Below are 16,143 nucleotides of genomic sequence, written 5' to 3'. Positions count from 1 at the left end.
TTTATTCATATTATTACATGGTGAGGATGAGAGTAAAAGTGCTAAGAGTGATGCCATATCATTTCATTCATATTATTACATGGTGAGGATGAGAGTAAAAGCACGAAGGGTGATGTTGTGTCATTTTAATCATATTATTGCATGGTGAGGACGAGAGTAAAAGCACGAAGGGTGATGCCATGCCATTTTCATATCCTTGATTTGACTGATTTTCGATTTTGGTGATTTACGTGGTTATTTCGTGGTTTCATACTTGTCGTACTTATTATATCTTCCCTTTTTCGCATGTCCCCTCCCGACTAGTATTTACCATTTTACTCTCATTTAGTTTCTTTATATACACTTGTATAGGTTCATTTTACGTAGGTGTCTTGTCATAACCTCGTCACTATCTCGTCGAGGTTAGGCTCGACACTTACATTGGGTCGGTTGTACTCATAATACACTTTTGCACTTCTTGTGTAGATTTTGGTGCTGATCCTAGAGGCGCTTAGTAGATTTCTACTCGGATCCAGTCACAATTGGAGACTTGAGGTATAGTTGCACGACATCCGCAACCGTGAAGTACCCTTCCCTCATATCATTACTATTTTATTTAGTTTCAAAATAGTTGTACTTTGTTCAGACCTTATTTGTAGCACTCTAGATGCTCATATATTCGTGACTCCAGTTTCTGGGATTCTGTTTGTTTTACATCATTTATTAGTTCATCACTTTATTTCAGACTACTCGATTTTATGGTTATCATTTGATTTCGATTGTTTAAATGGTTAATAAATATAGCTAATATTGGCTTGCCTAGGAAATGAAATGTTAGGCACCATCACGATCCCGAAGGTAGAAACTCCGGGCCGTGACAAATGTACAAGGCTAGAGATGAATGACTATAAAGTTGTGTTAATTTTATTATGTTGGTCTCCCCTTTATACAGCTGATTAGGATATAAATCCAAGAATTACAGGTAAGGTAAAGAAAATGTGTTAAATTATAGAGCTATACTCATAATCCTAAGTAGAGGTGGTAAAATGGTTAAAAGAAAATAGTTATCCACCCATATTATCCATTAAAAATGGGTTGGATAATGAACTTTTTAAAAACGGGTTGAATATGGATAAGAATCATATTATCCACTTAGAAAATGGTTAACTAAATGGATAACTAATGTGTTTAACTTTTACATGTGTAAAGCCTGAAATTGGGGGTTCCTCAAGTTTGGCATACTAGGAATTCTCCCAAAAGTGATCATATTCAAGAAGTCATGGATAATATGGATATTCATATTATCCGTCGGATAACCCGATTTTTTATCCTTCTCAAATACGGACCGGGCCGGATAATTTATTTATTTTTTGAATTATCCGTTTTGACCTGCCCATATCCGACCCGACCCGCCCGTTTTCCACCCCTAATCCTAACATACTACAATCAATAAAATCACAATTCCAACAAGCTGTTGAAAACATACAATAATCGATCATAGTTTTATGTAGAACTTACGTCGCGCAACTACGTTAATTGAAAATATAGAGCCCCAAAATAGATCAATTGGGACCACTATCCATCCTCGCTATGAAACATTTGATTTTTCTTTAAACGCAAAATTATACTTCTAAGAAAAGTAAAAGGTGAATTTGAAGTTACCTAAAAATTATTAAAATTGAAAAAACTACACAGTATGTGTAGAATTTTCGTAGTATATGAAATATAAGTTTTGCTTTAAAGTATAAAGGGAATATATCTGAAACTTAATGATATTTCTATGAGTGTTTAAAGTAATTAACCCAAAAAAGGTGTCATGTAAACTAAAATAGGTGAAGTAATATTAAGGCCAAATATTAATATTCGAAAAATCCAACGATATCATCGTCAACAATCCAAAACATCTGACTTCCGATTTCTAGGCTACTGTCTTCACTTGATTAAAATCATCTTTTTCTTCTCTCTTCTCTCTTCTCTCCTCTCTCTCTGTCTCTCTCTCTCATAGCTCCATGAGTGAAGGTACTTTTCTCTTAATCTTTCTTTAATTATTAGTTTGTTTTCTCATTACTCTCTTATTTTCTCTTTTTAGAAGCTTAATTTCTAAATAATCTAATGTTACCTTAAGTGGGTGTTGTCTGAATTGGTTGATTGAGTTATTTTCAACACTAAAGTTCTTTTTTGGTTTTTAAGTTCCAAAAAATGTATTTTTATATGCACTAACAGTATAATGAATTATGATAATTCTGTATGATGAATCACAGTCCTGTCCCTGTTGTGGAGCTAGAGGAGTGTGGCATTCTGAAAATGATTTTCTTCTTTTTATGATAATTGAGCTTCTTCCACTCAAACTATTAAATTTTTTACTTAAATTGTATGCATTAACAGTATAATCATTTTATTACATCATTTAAATAGGTTACTTAACATTTATTCGAGGTTACCAATCACCGCTATTAAATATACTTACTTGTAGTTAGACCTGATTCTGATTCTGTAAAATATTCTTTACACCGTCTAATACATAGAATTTAAACTCTAGAGAACCTCTAAAATTTATCTTAGTCAAACTGTTGAGTATTGGAATGAAACAGAATGATATGGACGAATCATATAGTCCACAACTAGTTTGCGATTGAAGCTAATTATTATTGGAAATTGTGTTGCTCGGATCCTCCAAAGATGCCACCAGGTGTGTGTCAGATCCTCCAAACGTAATGCATATTTGGAGGATCCGATATGGGTGCGGCGGCATTTTATCCGAGCATAGGTTGCAAACCATAGCTACTTTGCTTAATTTTCCTGTAGTGTTGTTGATTTAACTTCTCTACGGTTCATTGGGTGTGACAGAACCGCTCAGATTACTCAAGCATTACAAAGGGCATATACTCGTTTGAGGTTTCCTGAAGACCGAGGGTGCCCAACTGGTTTGCTTCATCTGCTTGCTGAAAGTCTTCTTTCGGTTTCTTTCACATATTCCCATATTTCGATTGCCACACGTTTTGCTTCCATAACCGTGCGTGATCATGACACTGGGGGACTGCCAATGATTATAGAAAAGGTTTTCGAGCTATTGAAGTAGATTGAAGACGCTATCATGGGTGCATTTTGTTGCTGTTTGCGAGATGAATGTGAAGATTTGGCCAATCCCAACAGCTCAATGTATAGGAACTGCTTATGCCCTCGATCTTTTGTTCAGAACTTCTTGCATGTGGTATGCTTTTTTACACAATTTTGTTGGATAATCTCCTCTTTTTGTTCTCTTTGCAAACGTACTCCCTGCTACTTACTGATTATTCATTCAATGGTAACTTTTCTAGTATTTCTGTCCAAAATTGAGAATACTCTTCCTTGAATTGTTATCTAGTTAGAGCTTCAAACTTAATTTTTGTCATCTGCTCCGATATTTGGGCTAAAGCTTGATCATGTTTTGAGCAGCTTTTGATTTGTTGAACTGCGAACATCAGTGGTTGTGGCTGAAGCTGATATTTAGGTGCTTTGATAGTAGACTCAGAACTCATTTACTTTCCTTGAATTTTTGTTAATAAAAACCAGCATATTACAACTCAAAAACTAGGTAAGTTTGTGGTAGCTTGATATATAGCTGCTGCAGTTTTGGTGTTCCTCTGCTAAATTTTGCTGGAAAAGGACAGATTTAGGTTCCTCTTGCGTGAAATTACTTGAGTCTGTTTTCGTGTCTGCTAAAAGAATTAAAATGAGAAGAGCAATGGTTTAAGCCTGTGGATATGGAACGCCAATTCTTACAGACAATACCTTTTCTAGAAATAAGATCTTATAGCAAGGAGAGATTTCAAACATCTGGGCAGCCTAGTACGCGAGACTCCATTGCATTGCAAAAGGAGGTTAATTTGGCCTTCACGTTACCCCGAAACACCTTTACTATCTCACCTAGACTGACCATCAGAAGCTCCCGCACATGGCACATGAATAATTATATATTGCTATATATTTTTGCTTTTTAGTAGCTGGACCCATCTGCACAATCTCTTCATATAAAATCTTGGAGTTCAATCATTAGCAGCTTGGAGGCAAGGCTTTTGCTGAATAGGTTTCTGACATAATGATTTCCCTTCATTTGCTATTATTTAGATCATTCCTTTTTTTAAATCCTGCAGTATACATCATTGTTTCATAGAGGAGAACAAAGTGTCATTCCTTCACTGACTCAAGGTACAGCATCTCTTGATAACTCACTATCTGATATGTACCGCTCTCCTCCAAGACCATTGCCTTATGATGCCGATCCAAGATACTTCCGCTTGCAACGAGATGGACTAGTCTCAAGGCGGGAGAAAGGGTCAGGTCACTCGCATGAGGAAACTGAACCACTACGAAGAAGTGATAGTGATGATGGTTCTGAATACTTGAGTGGGGGAAGTAAATGGAATGAGTCTAAATGTGAAGAAGGATCGAAAGAAGACAATTGCAAGTCTTCGGTGAAGATGTCAACAACTAAAACGACCACTGGATTTGCTAATATCTATTCTTCAGAAGATGAAGATATCTGCCCGACATGTCTTGAAGGTAGATCAGTTGTATGAGTTTTCTATTATACCTCATTGAACTTCCTTACAAAGTAGTATATGCATGCCCTCTGCCTAGAGTCTTGTGAAATTTCTTTGGATAGACTTTATTCTGTGCTGATGGACAATTGAAACTGAAATCACTAGTCACTGCCATACTTTTGTCTGTCTAAAATCAAGGACTTGATGCAATTTGTTCTTAGGCTTGTGAAAAAATAGAAGTGCTTAACAGACGAGAGCAGTATTGAGACTAAACTGTTTTTAATGCAGTACATTTTTCCTTCTTCCTGGGTTTCATTGTCTCACTTCTGGAAACTGTCTAGCAAAGTTCAGGAATCTCTTGAATTTCAACTTTCATGACCTTGATGAGCCTCTCTCTTTCAGAATATACGGAAGAAGACCCAAAAATAATGACAAAATGCTCTCACCATTTTCACCTGGCGTGCATCTACGAGTGGATGGAGAGAAGTGACAGCTGTCCAATTTGTGGAAAGGTAAATGTGATATTCTTTACAAAATATTGGCCACTGTGTACTGTTTTTGATTACTGCTTATCTTTCACTTGCTTGAACTTATGTTGCAGTCAAGCTTGTCCTTTACCTGCTACCCCGCAAGAAGCAATCCCCAACTCTGTTGAGGGAAAAACTTCATGTTTTGTTTTTCTTTTCTCACATCCCTGTTTTAATACGATCATGTGCTTCCTATATTTGGTAAAATGACTAGTTTAAACATTTTAAAAGAACGAGATATTATTATTATTTGGTTTTATCTTTCTTTTCTCGGAAACAACCTCTGTGCCCTTCCTTCCAGGGTAAGGGTAAGACTGCGTACATCTTACACTTCCCAGATCCCACTTGTGGGAAATCACCGGTTTTGTTGTTGTTGTTGGTTTTATCTTTCTTTTTGGTAAAAAAAGTGAGAACTAGAAAAGGGGACACGAGGAGGGTCTGTGAGGAACTGTCTGCTCCACTTGGGTTTACCATTCTATTGCCGTAGACCACCTAAGATCTTTTTACCTGCTATTATGCTGTATGGTCAAAGATTCTTATTTGGTGCATAAATAGGCAAAGAGCCTGAGCTATCATTCTTCAGATTTTATTCTTAACTCTTCTCGAGTAACTGATGATCCATGGGACAGCTGCTTATCAGAGACATGTATGGATATTAGTGCTAGTCCAATCATTTTAGCTTGTTTTCATGTAATATCTAGACACTTATTCATATGGGATACTAATTATAATGGAATTACCTTAATACCTTTTTATTTCTATGTGCTGACTGCTGGTGAAATCACTTTTCCATGATCATCCAATTCTATAGTGCTTTTTATCTTCCTTCTGGCTAGCTGAAATTTGTCAATTCTTCCCCTCCTGTTCTCCTTCTTTCCACTATTTTTCGCCCTTTTGGCTGGTACTCCAAATATTAAGGAGTAAGGACTTCCAGTTAATTTTCAAACTACGTTAGTTTTAGAGTTACATTTGGAGTTTCATTGTGGAGGGTTTTTGCATGAGTCATAGTTCAAGGGTTGCTTGTAATTTACCTAGAAAATGATGCTAGAAACGAGACGGTGGATCATCAAACTGGCAACCACTTGCATTTAAAGGTGTCTTTGTGCGGTTAATAAAGGAATCTTAAGGTTTCACTGTCTTTGGGTGCTACTCCTATACCATCGCCCAAAATAGCTATGACACCCCCCCCCCCTCCTTCCTTTTTTTGGGGGTGTGGGTGGGTGGGGAAATTGTCAGAGAAACTCAAAAACTGCAACAGCAATTTTTGTGTTATAACAGTCTGCAAGCAGGCTGTTATATGCAATTCAAATGTCCTACCATTTAAGTTAGTCGTGTGTGTATAATGAACTTGGGAAGGAGTAAATGGCAATCACTAGGTAAGACATGTCTTTTAGGAAAACAGAGCTGGTCTTGAAATGGTCGAATGACAACAGATATGGATAAGGGTTAGTGTAGTATACCAGAATCTAGAGTGAGAGCTTGAACAAATATGAGGATGCATGTTCCAAAATAAGGGTGTTGAACACCATATGACGCCCAAATATTGGGGAGGGGATTGCATGCACTTCTTTTTAAAATTTAAATCTCGTCGTGTCTTGAGAAGTACGTCATAGAAAGTAGATTAACTGCTCCAATGGTCTTTGAATACGGGCTACCATGGTGCCAGGCTTTACGGGCTTTCTCTTCAGTCAATCACTTCACCACCCCCTTGAAACCAATATCACCAAACCATCTTTGTTGAGTTGCGTAGATATATGAATATCAGAAGTTACAGCTACCAATGTCACTTTCTAGTGGTAAGGTAGTGGTCAAAGGTTCTTATTCGGTAAGTCAAATGCTTATAGGCCAGCTGTGACAGGATTGCATGATCTGTTTAGTCGTCTTCTAGGTTCTGCAGGTTTTGGACGCCAGAACTTTCCAAAAATTCACTTAAGTTAGTTGGTTTTGTGTTAGTCTCCGATGCCCCATTTCTCTTTAGGTAGGCAATAAAGAGAAGAAGATTACCAGAAACACAGGGGATGAATCTTTTGTTTTTCAGTAACTGGTTACATATTTACAGGTTTGGAATTAGTTTTTCACAGTGTATCAAGTAAACTCTGAACAAGTAGATATGCGTAGAATCTATACATGTATAAAATGCTGTTTATGCAGAACATTATGCTGACCTCTTTTTGGTTTCTAGGAGATGGAATTCGATGACACGGGGTGATCTTTTCTCTAAAATTACAGTCTTGGATCAAATTAACCAGCAAGAGATAATGTAAAATCATTGTGAATACTGTCCAGCTAAATGTCTTTCCCTATAAAGTAAATATGAAATTACTTTTCAATACAACCCTGTCTAAAATGCATGAGCTTCATATTGCTCTGGTTTCTATTTAAGTTTTAGTACTTCCACTTGGATGGATTTTCCAGATACAATTCTCACTTATGCACCGAAAACCACAAGTTTAAAGCTCTTTACCTTGTCTTGTATCATTTAGAGTCTATTTGGAAAGCCATGTGTAATTACCTGATGGTGTAATTACTAGGGTAGTAATTATACACCATGATACTTACACATTATAGTAATTATAATGACCTGTTTGTTTGCCACAATGTAATTAAAGATATGGTGAATTTTTCCTTCATTGTATAGCCCAAATTTGTCTTATCATGTAACTGAGGTTATTCTTAGATTTTGCCTTGTTTCCTCTCTAACCCCTCAAAAAAAAAGGTTAAAGAAAAAAATGAAATTTTCAAAAACTTCTATCCAACTTTGATTTTGTATCATCAACTTCCCTTATAGTAAAATATTTACACACACCTTATTTTGATTTGTTTGTTAAAATATTGTTTAAATATTAACATTTTTATAATGTTGGAAATATGTCATTTTTGTGGCATTAATTATTGCATGTAAAGTTTTGTAACAAACTACTCTTTTGAAAGAGTTTGAAAAAGAAAAACTCATTGCTCATATTTGATTAGAGTTTAGCTTTGATAAAACACGAGAATGGAGTTGTATCCTCATAATTACAATTTCATACTTCACTAATAAAAGTTTAGATTGATAAAACCTAAATAAGAGAAGACTGATAAAACGTGTTTAAAAGTTGGGAGAGATTAAGCCATTGCTGGTACAATAAACCTAAAAGATTTCTCATATGTTGCTCCGATATGTAAATCTCCAAAGTTATGCGCTCACCCTCAATATCTCTAATTCCATTAGGATTGTCTTTTATATTTTACTTGTACGTGCCAAATTAATACTCCATCCGTTTTAATTTTTATGGCATAGTTTGATTGACAAGAAGGTAAAGAAAAAGATAAGACTTTTGAAACTTATGACTTCAAATATGTTGTAACGTTTGTGTGATTTTAAATATTTTCAAACTTATAATCTTAAACATGTCATAATATTTATGTGAATATAAAAATTTATTATTAAGGATAAAATATAAAGTTTAAGTTAAATTGATTTCAAATTCAAAAATATGTCATTCTTTTAAAATAGATTAATAAGGAAATAATGTCGGAAGGGAGGGAGTAATGAGTGGCCTTGTCGGAGCAAGTCAAGGCCCACTCTGATGCTTAAGTTAGTGAGATTCTTAAAAGAAAATCAAAGCAACAAAAGGAACGAGATATAATACTTACACAAACAATGATAAATTTTAGAAGGGTGGCTGTGAATCCTGGAGTCGCTGTGCAGTTTACCTTCTAAGTCCTATTTGCATTATATATTTTTCCTTCTATTTCCTCTCTCGTGCGTATGAGTCGACTATTGTCTTTACTTACGGATCTCGGGTTCGAGCGTTACAAATATAAAAAATTATGATAGGGAATGCTTACGCTTTCCGCTTTAATCGCTCTTACACGGTGCAAATTCAAATTAATCGGTGTCCAAAAGGATATCAAATCTAAGGTGAAAATCTCGAAAAAGAAAAAGAATTCTGCTTTCCAAATAGCCGGTTGAATAGCTTAGAAGTTCATTTGAATTGGCTATAAGCAACCCTAAATGACTAAATTTGGTACTCTCTCCGTTTCATTTTATGTGAACCTTTTTTACTGGACGTGAAATTTAAGAAAAAATGAAGACTTTTGAAATTTGTGGTACTAAACAAGTCAAAAATGGATCCAGAGTATTTGTGTGGTTATAAAAGTTTCTCATTAAGGGTAGAATTATAAGTTTAAGCAAAATTATTTTCAAATTTAGAAATTGATCATTCTTTTTGAAACACAAAAAAAAAAAAAAAATAGGTTCACATAGCTCGGAATGGAGAGAATAATTATTATCTTGAATAAAAAAATTTACCATTTAGTCAAATCACATATAGAAGGAAACCTTACATTTTCTCACAATCTCAAACCATCAGCATCCTCTTCTTCTCAATTCTATTTTCAAAACAATTGAAATTTTATACTTCCAGAATAATAAGTTATTTTCCTTCCAAAACCCTTTTGTTAAACCGTAAAGTTGAAGAAGATCTCTAGATCTGACTATAGACGAATGGTGCCAACTTGATGTATTCTGGTCCGATGCTGCTGCTAGAGTTTTATTGATGTTCTTTTCCTTTCAAAATCCTTGAGTTCTGCTCTAGATCTGATTTTAGATCCGGCCAGATCTGACTGGATCTACAAGAAAAGATAAAGACATGGCCGGGGAAAAATAATCACCCAAATTCGATGCTAGTTCTGACATTTTTTTGGTGTAATGATTTTGGTAATGGAATGAAGGTGTAATGGTGGATAGAAGTTATTTTCTAGGGAAAATATTCATAATCGGTGTTTATACGCACCATACAAGGTAGAAAGATTGTTTACACATTTCAAATACAGGTGCACATATTTACCGAATAATTTTGTATAATGTGAAAATGGCGTGGCCACTTTTTAAGGTGCTATTTAGTGTTTAGCCACCAATTTTAATGCTCAGCAAAAAGAGCCACTACTTTCTTATAATTAATAAGAAAAAATGTTTTTACCCCTCTTCATCTCTTTTCTTTTCTAAATTCTTTTCATTATCAAAAATTCAAAACCCTCGTTTCTCTCCAAAACATAGCTTCTTGTTACTTCCCTACATGCAGTAGGGAATATCTCCAAAAAATCACATGAGTTTTCATCATTTTTCATCGCTGCAGTAACAATTTCAGTTGCAAAGTAAGTTCGGGAATCTTGCCTTTTTTCAGATCCTAATATTTACTATTTTCTTCATTTTCTAGGTACTTTTTCAGATAAAATATCATAAATTGTTGTGTTTTTACCATTACAGTAATTGGAGGTGAAGTATTGTTCAGAAACCAACAAGATGTTATAATTTTGTATTGTTTTAATAAACAATTAAACTTTCTGGAGAAAAAAAAACAGAAAGTTAGTAATACTTGTTTAACGAAATAGATTCTGAAAAACAAAAAACAGTATAGGAATAAATCGAGCCCACTGAATACACAGTGTGTCCTTAAGGAAATTATTCCCCTCAAGTACCCGAGGTGCTGGAATATATCTTCCTAGATAGAATGATTTAACTCACCAGTGTATTGGTACCAAAAACTCTGATGAACTGTGAATCACTCAATGGTCGTAAAACACACTGAAAAATATTGTGCAGAAGAAGAAGAAGCTCAGAAAATTTTCGTAAGGAAAGATTCTGGAATTCAAACTCTATTTATAGAGTTGCTGGTATTGTTTCTGAAAAAGTTTGCAACCTTTCAGAAACATCTATGGCTGTTGGAAAAGGGATGTTTGAAATATTGCGGGAAAAATGTATTTAAAATAATTCGGGAAAGAAAAACCAAATCTGAATCCGAAGCCGAAGCCGAAGACGAAGCTGAAGCCGAAGCGAGCGACGACGACGACGGCGCGAGGCATGCCTTTTTCTTAACTCTTTAAGAGCTAGAAGAAGAGCAATTATATATATACCCATCAAAAGCCTTTTCTTCCTCCGATATGGGACAATGTCCCTTTCCCAAGGGAAACTCAAATATTTCATTTTTCTTCCATTTCTCATTCACCCTCTTTAAGCTACACAAGCTTAAAATCCCAATAATCCCCCACATGAATGAGGAATGGCTATAAAATAAAGGAATGCACGGACGCGTGTGTGTTTTACATGCAAGAATTAATTGCATCTGGATAAGTAGGTTTCCCTTTGAACTTTCCGTAGTGAACTTATATCGGATATACTCGGTCAATCGGTAGATTTGATATCTTTGAACCGTCGAGCTTTGTTGTATACCTAGACAACATAAGTCACACAATCAATCCTTAACCATCTATGGTTCTCACGGTTGTGTTCGTTTCAGCCATGAACACCGCCTGGTTTCATGAGTGCTTAGAGAATGGGCCTTTACTTTCATTCCCTTTGAAGCGGCTTACACTTCACACTCACATAGGTGATTTCTAAACGTGTAATCCTATAGATACATTATCTGGTCATATCCTGCCAGACTTAGCAAATCATTAAAAAACCTTTAAACTTTGTTGACTCATCAAAAAGCCATAATGCTTTACCTCGATTTCTGAACATTGTCTTCATCACGAGAATGGGTTGAGTTATTTGACAATGTTGAACCGTCATTCATAACTTTGTTTGATCTCTTTGAACCTAGCTGGTGGGATCTCCAGTCTGCTAGGTAGAGTTACCGTCATGATGACTTGTCCTAGACCTTAACCCCATTCCCTTTGATGATCTTTCAACTGCCTCTCTAGATAGGCCTTTTGTAAGTGGATCCGACACGTTATCTCTTAACTTTATGTAGTCAATTGTGATAACACCACTAGAGAGTAGTTGTCTAACGGTATTGTGTCTCCGTCGTATATGACGAGATTTTTCGTTATACATAACGCTCCCTGCCCTGCCTATTGCCGCTTGACTATCACAATGTATACAAATAGGTGCCAAAGGTTTGGGCCAAAATGGAATATCTTTCAAGAAATTCCGGAGCCATTCAGCTTCTTCACGGGCCTTATCTAAAGCTATGAATTCAGATTCCATTGTAGAACGGGCGATGCACGTTTGTTTGGATGATTTCCAAGACACTGCTCCACCCCCAATTGTGAAAACATATCCACTCGTGGTCCATTAATTTACAATAGTTATTGCCACAATTCTGGACATTGTGACAATTCACCCTCTTTAAGCTAATAGTTTATTGATCATCCGTACAAAAAATGTGTTGGCTTCAATTCAACTGCATCTAGACTATAAATTATCTGTAATTTTGTTTATGTTTGCTTCATTTTACTTAGACTGATGATTATGCTTTTAATATTAGCGAAAATTTGAATAACTTGCAGAACATATGTTTCAAGTTTGAAGAACTTTTTGGCTCATTATAATCGATTCGAACAGCTGAGAAATCGTCGCAACAAATCAAGTTGAATTTTTTGAGTATTAAGCTAAACTTCTGTTTGATCTTTCTTATAGTTGACTTGAACCAGTGAATTCGATCGTCTTCCTTATTACTTTGTGATTGAGTTTGAATTCATAAATCAACTCGAGGTTCTTGTTGGTTTGAACTGTTTCTTTGAAATCCTTCCTGGAAAATTGATTGGGAGTCAGCTGTTATATATTGTGATTAGGTCTTGAATGTTAGCTTTTTACTTTAAATATTCAGAACATTTTAGAAAAATGATCCAGAAGTTTACCTGCTATTTTCTTCTTTGTAGATTAGTGAATATATTTAATATCATTCTTCATTGGTGAACTGAATTTGTTATAAATACAGGCTTTTGGTATTGTGCTAATGGAAGTAGATCGACCTTATACTCAAGACGTGGATGAATCTCTTGACTTTGTTGCAAGAAATAAATCCCCAAAAAATAGAAACAAACATATGTAGAGGGTGAGAATATATTACCAGGACTCGGTTAATGTCCTGCTAATATATACATGGTAATATTGAGGGCAAAGTTTTCTGAGATGTCCTTAACTTCCGGAAATAACCAATGGGCAGAATAGCCTAATAAACTCTTGTATTTATCCTGTTTGTCATCCCGGTCCCTATACTCTATCGTTTGTCAAGTCAATACTTGTACTTATTCGAATTCTATATATTAAACCCTTATAACCATTGACAGAGACTATAAAGCTGACTTGGCTTCAGTGCGTGACTCACAAGCCTTGTAGGGGCGTGAGGCCTATTAGAAAGCCGTAGCAGTAACATTTCCCATTATTTAACCGTCTTCTTCTTCATTCTCCATTGTTGAACCTAGTTGGAACTCTTTGGGTATTTAACAAAATCATCTCTCTTCTTTCCCTTTACTTTTTCAGATTTTTCGTCCTTCTCGCTGATAAAACTACGCCTTTATAGGGCTCTATAAACAAACAAACAAAAAAATCTAATTTTTTAACTGATAAAGCATCCAAGATTAACCCTATATCTTCCCCAAAAAATCCTACAATATTTATGATATAACCTGGTGGACCACAACCTAAAATAAAATCCAACATACTTCACAAAAAAAATAAATCAGAAGACTAATTTAAGATTTTACCCAAAAAAAAACAACCTAAATCGAAATGGAATAACTTAATATGTTACTATATGCATAACACTATAACAAAGGGATTTTATACTTCAAATAGTAAGCAAACAAAGCAAAACAAAAAAATAAATATTCAGGCTTACTCAAGAGCATTAATTACCGACCTAATTCAGCTATCAACTAATAAACAAACCAAAAAAGAAATTAAAAAAGAGATTAAAAAATTGAGTTAAGAAGAGATGACAGTACTTACCATAGAACGACGGGAGAAAGTTACTAAACAATGACAAGAAATTCAATGAAAAAAGACGAAGGAGAGATAGCACGGAGAAGACGATGAAGGAGAAACAAACAATAAAAGAGAAACAGTTTGGGTAAAATAAGAAAAATACGGTTTGTCTTTTGGGGGGGGGGGGGGGGTAAATTTAATTTTTGACTTATTATTTCGTATGTGGCATTAAATAATGACATGGAGTCTTACATGGAAGCAATTGTGTTACACGCACATTGACCTCTTCGAAAAAGGGTTTAATATATAGAGTTTGAATAAGTACAAGTGTTAACCTGACAAACTATAGAATATAGGGACCGGGATGACAAATCGAGACAAGTACAAGAGTCAATTAGGATATTCTGCCTTACCAATGTGTAGAAGTTAAAACTCAAATTGAAAATTTTCACCCGGAAGATCATGACATTTTAGAAATATATGCCCCGAATATCAGTTTCATACTTCAAAAAATCAAGACATTTTGAAATATTGTGTCATGAAATTCTACGACAATCTAGTAGAAAAAAAGTTATAATAACATTATAAAAAGACAAAAACCTTCAACTATCATTTGTTAATATATCATCTTCTTGATGCACATTTGTAGGACAATGATATATATGAAACAAAATTCAGCACTACTACTGAAATTAAAGACATTGTCCTGAATATTTGAACAATAACATTGAACTTCAGGACACATGAGCCAGGATTCGAGACAAAAATAATTTCTATTCAGTTAATAATTTGTGTCCTATTAGAATCTATAAAGTTAACTTACTTTCTACTCTACTATGCTACAACTCCTTTGGGCAAGAAGATTCATTTTCACTATTATAATCATCATCAACTTTCTCAGGTGGCGTTTCATAACCAGAATTTCTTTTCTACTACATGTGCCCAAAGGTTTGCTGTAAGTTCTTTTCTGAAGTTTGATATGTGCTAAGGTTGGAATTTTCCACATCCTTCCCCATCATCAACAACTCAACATATTTGATTAGGAATGCACCACAATCGGTCCTAAAAAAATTAAGATATAGAGTCAATTAAGTAATATCTTTAATAAATAAATCTAAAGTACATATAAATTATATAGCAAATGACAACACTTACGATCCAGTTTCTTTCGATGTTCTTTGCCACTGAATATCAAATTTATTGAATGTATTCCCAAAAGACTTATGATGATTTTCAAACTGTGTGAGAACTTAAGCATGTGGGGAATCATGCGCGCATACATTTCAATCCAGCCTCATATGGTTCACTATATATGGAGTCATACACATCAATTTTTTTTCTCATTCAAGTCCAATACCCCCAAAAATAATGTGTCACATCCTCACTGTTTTTTGAAGGTAGTCGACATGAAAAAAGATTTTATCAACCTCTGACCAAGCAATTCACATCTCCGATTGTCCCCTACACATACGGTGTGAGATACAATTGATTTTTACCATACCAGAACTCATTTGAAGCATCTTCATTGAAATTCTCGTACACAAGAAACATATAGTTATCGAAAACTATATTTGCACTTGTGCAACGAAATGGATGGGCGCGGTGGTGGTAGCATTTCTTCTTCATCAAAATAAGGCAATGTCAATATGCTTCATAAAATTTTTTTAAAAAAAAATCCACCAGTCATAAATAACTAAAAAAATAATAATGTAAGAAGAAGAAAAGAAATGCCTTACAAATCTTATCATCAAGTACATAGCTACTGTTTGAAAGCTCAAGGAAAAATACTTTGCTACTGATCTAACTGGCTTGATCTTGACAGTTGCGAAAGGTTAGATGAAGTTTTGTTGATCTTATACATGTTAGTTTTAGTTGAAAATTAGTAACAATTACTAATTGTGTTTGTTCTTGTAAATATTGCAGAATCTTGTGAAGTTGCAAGCAAAGAACATGGAGCACAGTTTCAAGATAAAACAAATGTAATGGATGGAACAAACATAAGATCTCAGCATCATTGTCTCTTAAAGAAATAGAAGTGGTGGACAACGCATGTATTAAGTTCTTTTCTTCAGGTCAAATTTCAGAACTTAAGGACATTTTAGAAAAATTATGTCCTGCATTTTAGATTCATACTTCAGATTTTCAGGATATTTCAAAAAATATGTCTTGACTTTTAATTTCTTCAGAGGATAATGTGTCCTGGAATTGAGGTCTTGCAATCGAACTAATGTATATGTAGTTTTGCTTGTAGAGCAAAACAAAAATACAGTCATTAACCAGTATACTAGAAAAAGGAAGAGAGATAGTATTGATTTTGATGGTCCATCATTTGCTATTCTTATTCTTACTTCTCTGACTACACAAGGGAGCATTGATGAAGGTTTGTCCATGGATGCTGAAGAAAATATTGAAGAAGAGC

At 34.8% G+C, this 16,143-nt stretch overlaps 1 protein-coding gene across 3 annotated transcripts; it reads left to right on the top strand.

Moving 5' to 3' along the window:
• Window positions 1-1,840: 1,840 nt before the first annotated feature.
• LOC107766716 (E3 ubiquitin-protein ligase At3g02290) lies at window positions 1,841-13,028 on the top strand. 3 transcript variants are annotated; one of them, XM_016585554.2, is made up of 5 exons: window positions 1,841-1,998; window positions 2,827-3,190; window positions 4,113-4,521; window positions 4,905-5,014; window positions 12,736-13,028. In XM_016585554.2, exons 2-5 carry the CDS (start codon window positions 3,074-3,076, stop codon window positions 12,847-12,849), a joined length of 750 nt encoding a protein of 249 aa, XP_016441040.2. In that variant the 5' UTR covers window positions 1,841-1,998; window positions 2,827-3,073; the 3' UTR covers window positions 12,850-13,028. The 3 variants fall into 3 exon arrangements, with proteins under 3 accessions (XP_016441040.2, XP_016441041.1, XP_016441042.1); XM_016585555.2 differs by lacking the exon at window positions 12,736-13,028 and adding an exon at window positions 12,305-12,566; XM_016585556.2 differs by lacking the exon at window positions 12,736-13,028 and adding an exon at window positions 7,212-7,659.
• The last annotated feature ends 3,115 nt before the right edge of the window (window positions 13,029-16,143 follow it).

The sequence above is a fragment of the Nicotiana tabacum genome, chromosome 14 (genome assembly GCF_000715075.1).
Source record: "Nicotiana tabacum cultivar K326 chromosome 14, ASM71507v2, whole genome shotgun sequence".
In the NCBI taxonomy this organism is placed as follows: domain Eukaryota; kingdom Viridiplantae; phylum Streptophyta; class Magnoliopsida; order Solanales; family Solanaceae; genus Nicotiana; species Nicotiana tabacum.
Note: the sequence above shows the minus strand (reverse complement) of the source record. Positions and strands in the feature narration are given on the sequence as shown.

Coding starts and splice junctions, on each gene's coding strand:
- LOC107766716 (XM_016585554.2), top strand. CDS start 3,074: ATGGGTGCATTTTGTTGCTGTTTGCGAGATGAATGTGAAGATTTGGCC. Junction 3,191..4,112: donor TTCAGAACTTCTTGCATGTG/GTATGCTTTTTT, acceptor TAAATCCTGCAG/TATACATCATTGTTTCATAG. Junction 5,015..12,735: donor GCTGTCCAATTTGTGGAAAG/GTAAATGTGATA, acceptor TTATAAATACAG/GCTTTTGGTATTGTGCTAAT.